A 9,560-nucleotide genomic window follows, 5' to 3' on the forward strand; every position below is an offset into this window, starting at 1 on the left:
TTCTCTAGCCTCACAATTCTCTCTAGAATGAAGGCTGGAGAAAAGGGGAGGGAAGGTAAAGGCTGAAGTCCCAGCTGTGCAAAGTTCAATGAACCAGGCTGGGCTGGAAGCTAAAAAGAGAAACACCAGTGGAACCTTTATGTCCCAAACATAACTGTTGGGAAAAAAGAAACCCAAAGATTCAAAGTAATCTGTTGTTAAATGTTATTTGGATACACAAAACAGCATCAGTGAAAAAGAAAATTTGCATGTGTGGTAATTTAAAAACAAATCTTTTATCTCCCCAAATACATTCTATTTCTAAGCAGGAAAGTTGTAAAATCTTCCAAGTTATTTCAGTTTCTTACACTCTTATCTTCCTGGGTATCTATTGATGCTAACTGTTCTTTCAAGTTAGGACACTTTTTAAGAAATTCTACATAATTTGATTGCCTGTTTAGCTCTAAGTCGCTTAACACTTATTTCCCTTTCTCACATAATTATCCGGAAGTAATTATGCATTCTTCTAACTGCATTTGGTTGCAAAACACACCTTACTACAATTTAAGTAAACGATTAACATTTAATTCTTGAAGGCAAAATGTTATTTTACAAATATATTCTCAAATAATTTAAGCAATAAAAAATAATGTAAGCAATTTTACTTTTTCAATGAGTTTTTTTCCTCGTGACATATAGAGGTATCACATTAAAATACAGTATAGCTAAATGTTCTACAATATTACTGCTAAATCAACAGAAAACCAATTGATCTGAGGAAAGGTTAATTAATTTGGGCTCCAGGTCTCCTACTTCGGTCCGCATTGAAAGGAATTTGTATCGATCGCGGCAGTTTTTGCCAAGAAATTTAATAAGCATTTTCATGGAACTAAGATCAATTTTTGAAATGCCAAGACAACAAGGTTTTAGAATTTTATCACTTCAGGAATCCTTTTCTATTATGGTTAATTCAACTCTGCTATGACTTTTGAGAAAAATATGCAGGTTCAGCGAAATCAGTAACGTATGTAGTCTTCTAAAAATGAACAGAAAAGTTAGGAACTTTAATAGGATCTTGTTTTCATCTCGCAATAATTCTCGCCAGTTTATTCTGCCGTGTGGGGGACTGACCAAGGGACAAGGGGAATTAAATTTTATCTTTGATTTCAATACTGTGTTAGCTGTCGTGTAGACCAGGCTGCTTTCTGCTCGCGAACACTTCTGAGCTGTTTCTGGAGAATCAAACTGGTAAGTTCCTCTTCTTTTTTTAAAAAATTACATTAAAAATGTCTCTGATGCGCACATCCGCACGCAAGGTGAAAATAGCAATTGCAGTTCCTCTGCCTCACACTGTATTCACCCCCAAAGAGAGGTGCCCCCTGCTCTGGGAGTGTTTGCCCAGAGGCGTCGCCTGCCGAGCGCGGGCCTCCGGAGCTTTGCACTTGGGTCGCGGGTAGGTTTGCTCCGCTCGCTCCTCCTCTCCACCCCTCCCCCACCTCGGGCGAAATTCCTAAAAGAGGGAGCCAGGAGCACCCCTTTCCGGGCCCCTGTCCTTGGGTGCGTGCAAGTGCTCGTATTCCGGGACTGTGAGACCCTGTGAGGCGGGAGGGGCGCCCTGGGGTGCCGCGCGGAGGGTCCCTGCCCCGCTCCGAGCCACAGCTGTTTTCCTCCTGGCCCAGGGGCGCGGCGCCCCGGCCGCGGGCGCCCCCGCGTTTGTGTGTGGCGGCTTCCGAGGAAGGGATTACGCAGCGGGAGCGGCCGGCCACGCTGGCCGCGGGGGCCGCGGAGAGCTAACAAGGCGCCCGGCCTTCTTTGTTGACTTTTAGGTCTGCGGCTCAACAGAAGATTTATTCGCTCGGAGGGGAAAATGCCCAAACAATGAAGAACTAACTGCACTTGTCACCTCGAGATGCTTGCGGTTCTGTCTCCCCCTTTCCCTCCTGGCAACCAGCTGCCGCGGCCTCCGACACGACCGCGTGGGGACGCGCGGGGCGCAGAGCGCAGCGCCCAGAGGTGCAGAGCGCGCGCTCTGGGAGCCTTGGGAGACGTTTCCAAAGTGGCCTCGGCAGTAAAGCTGGGGCACCTGGCCACCCCGCACCCGCAAATCCAGAAAAAAGAAAAAAAAAAATCCGCCAAGTAAAAGAGCAAGGGATGAAGCCGCTTTAAACCGGTTGCGTGGAGGCAGCATGCTGCTCCGCGCTAGCGTGGCCAAGAGGAAGGCAATGCCGCGGACACACAGCGCCAAGGCCAAGCGCTTGTTAGTCCGCGGGGCAAGGCCGAGGCCCGGCCTCATGCATTTAAATTGCATTTGGAATTCGAATTTCCCATTGTTTACCCGCTATGCAGCTATGAATAACTGTAGAGATTGGAAGCTTTTTCCTCTCTTGGGATTTTTAATGACTTTACGAGGCCTCCAAATTAAGTTTTGAAATGACGCTAACCAGTCATTTCTCTTTCCTCCTCTCAGTAGCAGAAGGTGAAGGAGATTTCTGGATTTTTCTCAAGTGCCACATGGCACTCCTTCTCTCATCTGGGGAGGCAATTACGCGATAATTAGGCGACTCACACAGCTCCTTTTATCTTGTCCGCAGTGTGGAGTGGTGCGATCAAAGTAAAGGCTGTCCAAGTTCAAGCCCTGGTGAGGACGGAGTTCATACACAGGGCGCAGGCTGGGCAACGTCTGCGTCTGCATGGGCTGGTGTTGTTATTGTTGATGTCAATCCGAACAAGACTTACAAAGAAATAGGTGGACTGGAAAGTGAGCCTGCTATCAAAGGAGATTAATGATTTTGTGATCCCAAGCAACTATGGGGGAGTGCAGTTGCCTTTCAAAGCTTCTTACAAGGCAAACAAATCATCAGCTTTAAGTTTGTAGAACAATGTTTTTAGAAACAATATTTTTTAAAAATATCGTCACAAAACAGCAGCTATTCTGAAACGTCCTGGGGCTACACAGCTTCCCTACAAGCACGAATTAACTCCGCTCCCGCACTCCCTCCAAAGCTACCACCACGGCTGGGGTTCGTTTCTCTTTTAACAAGAGAGGGTTCAGGAGTCTTTGTGATAGACAACTTAATTTTATCAGCTACCTCTGCTATTTTATTCACTTGAATACTTCTCAGAAAAGGAAAAACAGTGTTTTGGGGAGAAGAGACAATAATATTTGCTGTCATGGAAAAATTCAAAAGAAACATAGGAGGCTTAAGGCCATGCCTAAAATGAAGTAAACAGTACAAAGAATAAACGTTCTATATTTTCAATTCTTGGAATAATGTCAATTTATCTCTCCACTTTGAGTATTTTTCATTGCTTTTTATTAGCTACCTGTTCATTTAAATCATAGACAAAGCTGTTTTGTTTTAAACTACTTTCCTGTTTGTCATTTATATCAAGTTCCATAACTTACAAAACATTACATTCGGAATATCCATTTTGGATTTAATTAAGTGAAGGAAAATAACAGAAATCCTTTTTTGTTAACATTTGATTTATTTAAAGTTCTTAACTGCAAATGATCAAGAACATATTTCACGGTTTAAAATCTTGTATTATTTTTGTTATCTAAATCAAAATATTTTAATTACAATCACATTGATAAAAATTAACATTTTAATTTGTAATATTAACCATCATTAAAGCAATTTTAGCTGTAAAAGAAAAGAATAAACCATGCAATAAATTAACATTGAGGAAGCAAAAGAGGAATAATAATGAAACCTGTCTGTCTATACTAACACCATGTGGAAAGTGCAGCAACACTGGATGAGACACACACACCATTGGCAATAATTAAAATGGCCATGATCAATAGGATCTGGGAGTTTTGGACCAGATTTTGAGAAACAACTCTCAATAGTATCTCTCTGGCCCAGCTAAGTGATATTTCTTTTTGTCTGGGGGAAAAATCCTTTAAACGATACACATACACAAAAACTACTTTATGTGACCTCAGAATGGCATGACCATGGCAACGCTGCAGAGCAAGGAGCAGAGTTCTTGAGGAGGCCAATTTCTGTCAAGAGATTCCCTGGACCATAAGTAGTCAGAAAGGACAAGGTGGAGGTGGTGCTTGTTACTTCTGGGTCAGGCAACTCTTGAAAATGTACCATGTGCATCACCTAGCTAATACCTCTAACCTTATGCAAATACATGGAGGATGTCTACATATCTGAGCATAATTAAGTCCATATACAATACATGTGTGTTTCATTTGAAGACATCATCTGAGTGTATCAGAAATGTAAGCTAAAAAACAAATGGCTCTGATGTTTGTAATCTGTTTATGTCTTGCTGCACAACTGCAGTACTGTCATTTGGTACTCTGAAGAGCCCCCAGTGTCTACTTGTATCTTCACTGTCTCAGTTCTTATGGTTAAGACTATTGCCACAGACCTGTAAACTCATGTAGTGGGGTCAGGTGAGGAGGAGGGGAAAAAAAGCACAAATATTTTACAAACTTGACTCTTTCTTTCTTTCTTTTTCTTTCTTTCTCTTTTTTTTTTTCTTTCTTTTAAATAAACCTTGCACAGACTAGAATGGGTCTCTAGGGGAAAGAGGGACAAAAGTGAAGGGGACATGGAAGGAGTAAGATTATATATATACACTTGTGGATTATTAAACTTCGCAGGAAAAATGGTTCAGGATTGTTGTCTTTGTAATAATATACACAGAGTTTTGAATACAATAATAAAGTAACAGTCCTTTGCACTGGGAAAAATTGGTGCATAAAAAAAGTTGGGATTTTATTATGCTGTTGGTTTGGTATGAATGGTTTTGTTTGCTGATCTTTTTTCTCTCTCTCTCTCTCTCCTGCTACCAGCATGGTCATGAAGACAAACCTTCAGTTCAGGGAGCTAGGAAGTATTTAGGACGGGTCTGGAATACACACCTTGGTAGTAGGCCGGCTCCAGGGCTGAGGGCTCGATGGGGTTCCTGGTGGCCACTGAGGCGCTGCCCAGAGGCAAGCTGGCGGGCAAGGTGGCGCCGTAAGGTGAGTACTGCAATGCCTGCTCGTAAGCCTTGAAGTCCAGCTTGTGCTGCTGCTCCGAAGAGGACATGAGGTTGTTGATTGAGAAGGGGTGGTTGAAGGAGTAGTGGGGGTCCCCTTTTAGGTGCATCTGGGACTCGTGGGGTGCCAGGCCATGCGCAGGGTGAGAGGGGGGCACAGACGCCAGCGCCCCAGGCCCGGAGCTTATGGGGGGCGCAGTGGAAGAGGCTGGAGTCTTTAACTCCGAGGCGCCCCCTGTCGCTGTGGCCCCGCTGTGGTCCAGAGTCTGGGGGCTGGCAGCGGGCCCGGGGCCGGGGGCCGGCGCGCCCTCTAGCTGGTTCGCCTTGGCGTGCACCGCCCGATGGAGGGGCGACTCCGCGCTGGGGTTCCCGGTGCCCGAGGGGTCCTTGCGGCCTTCGGGGCCGCCCTTGGAGCCGCTGCCACCGTTCCCGCCCCCGCCGCCGGCCCCGGGCTGCTTCTCACACTTGAAGCGCTTCTGACGGCGCAGGTAGCAACCGTTCTCGAACATATTGCCGGAGTCCGGGTGCAGCGTCCAGTAGGAGCCCTTGCCCGGCTTGTCCGGGGAGCGCGCCACCTTGACGAAGCAGTCATTGAAAGACAGCGAGTGGCGGATGGAGTTCTGCCAGCGCTGCTGGTTCTGCCGGTAATAGGGGAAGAGGTCCATGATCCACTGGTAGATCTCGCTCAGGGTCAGCATCTTGCTGGGCGCCTGCTGGATGGCCATGGTGATGAGTGAGATGTAGGAGTAGGGCGGCTTGGCGTGTGGGTAGCTGCGCTTGAAGGTCTTGGCGTCGCCCCCGCCGCCCGCGCGGCTGCGGCCCAGGTTGGACGGCGCGTAGGCCATGGGGCTCATGCACGGGTTCATGGCTGCGTAGGGGCCCAGGCCGTTCATGGAGGCCCCGGGCTGCGCGCCCATGGCGCCCATGCCGCCCGGGCTCAGCGCCGTCCCCATGGCCGTCACGCTCGCCGCCGTCATGCTGTTCATGGCGCCCGCGGAGCCTCCGGGCATGCCGGCCACCGCACCGGGACTCAGGCCGGCCCCCAGGCCCGGGTTGGCGTAGGACATGTTAAAGGAAGCCGGCGTCATGTTGCCGCTCGTGGTCATGGTGTTCATGGTCATGTAGGTGTTCATGGAGTTCATGGAGCCCAGGCTCGAGTTCATGTTGCTGACCGGGACGGAGGAGTAGGCCTGCAGCGGGGATACCGAAGGGAGGGGTTAGCGGTGAGCAAAGGAGGGTGGCAGCCCCCAGAAACCCGGAGAGGCAGGGAGCATTTCCAAAACGCAAGGGTCTTCTGTTCTCCCATCCCCATCCCTCCTAGGCCCAGCTGTTAGGCTCCCTTTCCAGTCCGAGAAAACGTGGGTGAAAATTCTAGTTCTGCAGGCCTGAAAGACAAGTGCTCCCAGAAAATAGGTCCCGGAGAGGATGTGCCTTACAGGCTGGGCTTGGCCAGACTTTGGGGGCCCCTTCATGACCTCCTCTCTCCATGCCAGGCAGTATCCCAAGCCTCCCCCCAGACCAGCCAAGGCTAAGTGCCCCCCGGGGGGGGCTGGTTAAAACTCCAAAAACAGAGTTAACTCCTAACTCATTCACCCTAAAGGGACAGTGGGTTCCTCTGAGCAGCAGGGTACCATCTCTGTCCCCACCTTGCCTGAGGCAAGCAGGTCCCCTAGACACAGGAAACCTCCCTTGATAGAGCTAAAATCATCCGTGGCCACCTGCCCCCGACCCCAGAACCTCAGCACGCATTTCCCAATAACTGGCTTTGTTGTCTCAGAAGTTTTTACCAAATGATGGTTTTTTTGTTGTTCGTTATATTTAGAAGTAGTGCTTTCCACCAGCTAGTAGCAATGGTAATATTAAAAAGGAAGTGAACTCAGGAGTTAAGTTTTGGGGAAAAAATCCTAAAAACATTAACAAAAGGGACTGGGAGGGGTGCATAACATTATCAACGCACTACATAAAATTTAACATAACAGGACTTTGCATGTACACCTCTGCAAAACCACTCGAAACCCTACATTAATTTTATTACCTATTTTCAGTTCCCTAACGCTTGAAAATTTTGGTGACACAATTTGTCACAACAATCTATTTCTCCTCATGTGTTGATAATGTTGTAACTGATCATTTCAAAGTCTGGCCTTTTACCTATGCGAGTAGCTTTGAATAATTCAAATTTTCAAAATCAAACTCGACTTACTTTCTCTTTAGTGGTATTCTACTTCTTAACTCTCACTTTTAAATGAGGAAGAAGCCGTTTTCGATAGGGATCTTAACTGCCGAGTCAAGAAGACTGCATCAGAATTAAACCCCTGGAAGTGTTCTGAGCTCCTTTTAAAAACCATCAGCAAGTAAAAACCTTTATGGACAGCAATTTGGGAATGCATTACGTATTTTTAAAAATACCGAGCCCAGAAATATTAAAAACTACTTTTCTGATTATTAAGTAGAGAATAATGATGTCCTTAAATTTATGTTCATCAACAAGTATAATTTCATTTTTTAAAAACTAAGGGATTGTTGGACAAATAGATTCAAATTGGAACACCCTGTAAGCCACAGTGTGTAAACTGATAGATGAATCTGTGAATGTATGAATCCAAATAAATGAATTGTCATGAAAATATTTCCTGGTTCTGTACTTTTTTTTTCTATCTGCCGCCTTCAAGTGGTGGAGTTTATTTTACTGTGCAGTTTATTTTTCCTTCTTCTTCCCAAGATTATGCAAGGCCGTTTCAATAAACGTTTTCAATAACGGTAACTAAACTTTTATAGGGTAATGTTCAGTTGGTTTCAGGCAAAAAATGGTGGTGGTCCTGTCTGGACCTGGTTTTCCTCGCAATTCTTTTGTGCACATTGTAAAATAAACCCCATGAACGAGCCACTAAGGGGACAATGAAGAGAAACAGGTTCTTGCCCCCGAGTTCTGGAAAAAGATTCTGCTCCCACCAGCGCCACCCAGCGGTTCTCGAGCAGAAGGAGCACACTTCTCCCCAAACAGGGCTTTTGAAGAGCAAGTTTTATAAAATTTAGGAATCGCTCATTAACTTTGCTACTGAGCGATTTTATCAGAGGCCGCCTGCGAATTACATGGCGGGACTCAGAGGCCGCCGGCTGGCGAGCTCGGGCTTTCTCAGAGTTGCTTCCAACTGGTGCCACCGCCCGCCCGCCCGCCAACCCGCCAACCCAGCTCCGGCTCCGGCTCCGGCTCCGGCTCCGGCTCTGCAGGGAAGAAGCAAGTACTGGGCGGGCGCATTGTGCAAAGCCCGGAGTTTGCGGAAACTCTCTGTCTTGCAATCGCGAAAAGGCTCTTTTCGGAGCTGGCCGCAGCGCGGCACCGAAGGGGCGCCCCCGGCGCTCCAGCCGCGCTCCCGGGCCGGCGCCCACCTCTCTCGGCCTCCCGGACGCGGGTCCCCGCCCCTCACCTCCTGCGTGTCCGCGTAGTAGCTGTTCCAGTCGCTGCTCTCGTGCCCTTCCATCTTCACAGTCCCTAACATCCTGGAGCCACCTTGTCCGCCGCAACCATCCAGCCCTGAGCGTGGCGACGGGCGGCCGCGGGCGCGGGACGGGGGAGGGGAGCAGGGCCGCTGCAGTCACCCGAGCGCCCGCGCGGGCCCGACGCCGCCGCGGCCAGGAGGAAGCCGGGCGCTGCGGGGCGCGGCGTGCACGGCGGCGGCGGCCGGGGCGCGGCGGGTGGGGGCAGCGCCGGGGGCTGGAGGCGGCCGCGCAGCGCGGCGCCCGGGAGCGCCTCCGCGGGAAGTGAGCGCGCGGCCTCTGCTAAGCGAGTGCTGTTGAGCTGATGTGGATCTTACGTCGCTCGAGTGCCCACCTCCTCGTCCTCTCCCCATTTGTCCGCCGCACAAAGACGCTTGCACCTACAAAGCCCGAGGTGCACCTGCGAGGCGGCCGCCCGCCCGCCCGCCAGTCCGGCCGCCGCGCCTCCCGCCCCGCCGCGCCGCCGCCGCGCGCTCCCCGCGCCCCTCCCGCCGCGCCCCTCCCCCAGACCTGCCCGCACTCTGTTTGCAAAGCAGTGTAATTGGTTTAAGCCCGGAGGCTAGGGAAAGAGGGAACGGGGCGGTGTGTGTGTGTAACCCCCTTTGGAAAAGGAAAAAAAGAAAAATAGGCGGGGCGGGGCGGGCAGGCCGGGACTCTCCTAGGGAACCGCACAGCCAGCACCGGTCGGGGCGGTGGTGTCTGAGCCCCAACTCTGCAATCCTTAGTGCTCAGGGACCTCAGGGTCCCTCCCCAGAGGCATTAGCCGTCGCCACCCTCTGGACCGGACTGCAGCCGCCTCCGGAGCCCTTCCAGCTCTTTTGCCTGTTTTCACCCCCCCACACCCCGATTGCTGACCCGAAGTTCAACCCGGGGAGACTGTAGGATACCGGACCTCCAGCCCCCGGGCTTTAGACTAGAAAAGGGGAAAAGCCCTGGGTTTGCCTCGTCACTAGAAACCCGGTCATCTGAGTCAGCCCAGCCGAGTGACGTTAGGACGACCCGGGCTCCTGGCTAGCAGAGCGGAGGCGCTGCCCCGAAACTCGTACCTGCGGCTAACAGCAGGTGAGTCACAACAC

The 9,560-nt window shown here is 49.9% G+C and overlaps 1 protein-coding gene across 3 annotated transcripts; it reads right to left on the minus strand.

Moving 5' to 3' along the window:
* Positions 1-2,350: 2,350 nt before the first annotated feature.
* On the minus strand, positions 2,351-8,576 carry Foxa1 (forkhead box A1). Of its 3 annotated transcripts, none has more exons than XM_063246758.1 (3): positions 8,415-8,576; positions 4,868-6,176; positions 2,351-2,743 (listed from the first exon to the last, which is right to left on the minus strand). In XM_063246758.1, exons 1-3 carry the CDS (start codon positions 8,484-8,486, stop codon positions 2,712-2,714), a joined length of 1,413 nt encoding a protein of 470 aa, XP_063102828.1. In that variant the 5' UTR covers positions 8,487-8,576; the 3' UTR covers positions 2,351-2,711. The 3 variants fall into 3 exon arrangements, with proteins under 3 accessions (XP_063102828.1, XP_063102824.1, XP_063102823.1); XM_063246754.1 differs by having other exon boundaries at positions 2,351-2,746; XM_063246753.1 differs by having other exon boundaries at positions 2,351-6,176.
* Between the last annotated feature and the right edge of the window lie 984 nt (positions 8,577-9,560).

The sequence above is a fragment of the Cavia porcellus genome, unplaced genomic scaffold (assembly GCF_034190915.1).
Source record: "Cavia porcellus strain 051 isolate PalLab524CR breed Dunkin Hartley unplaced genomic scaffold, mCavPor4.1 scaffold_1, whole genome shotgun sequence".
NCBI classification, from domain to species: domain Eukaryota; kingdom Metazoa; phylum Chordata; class Mammalia; order Rodentia; family Caviidae; genus Cavia; species Cavia porcellus.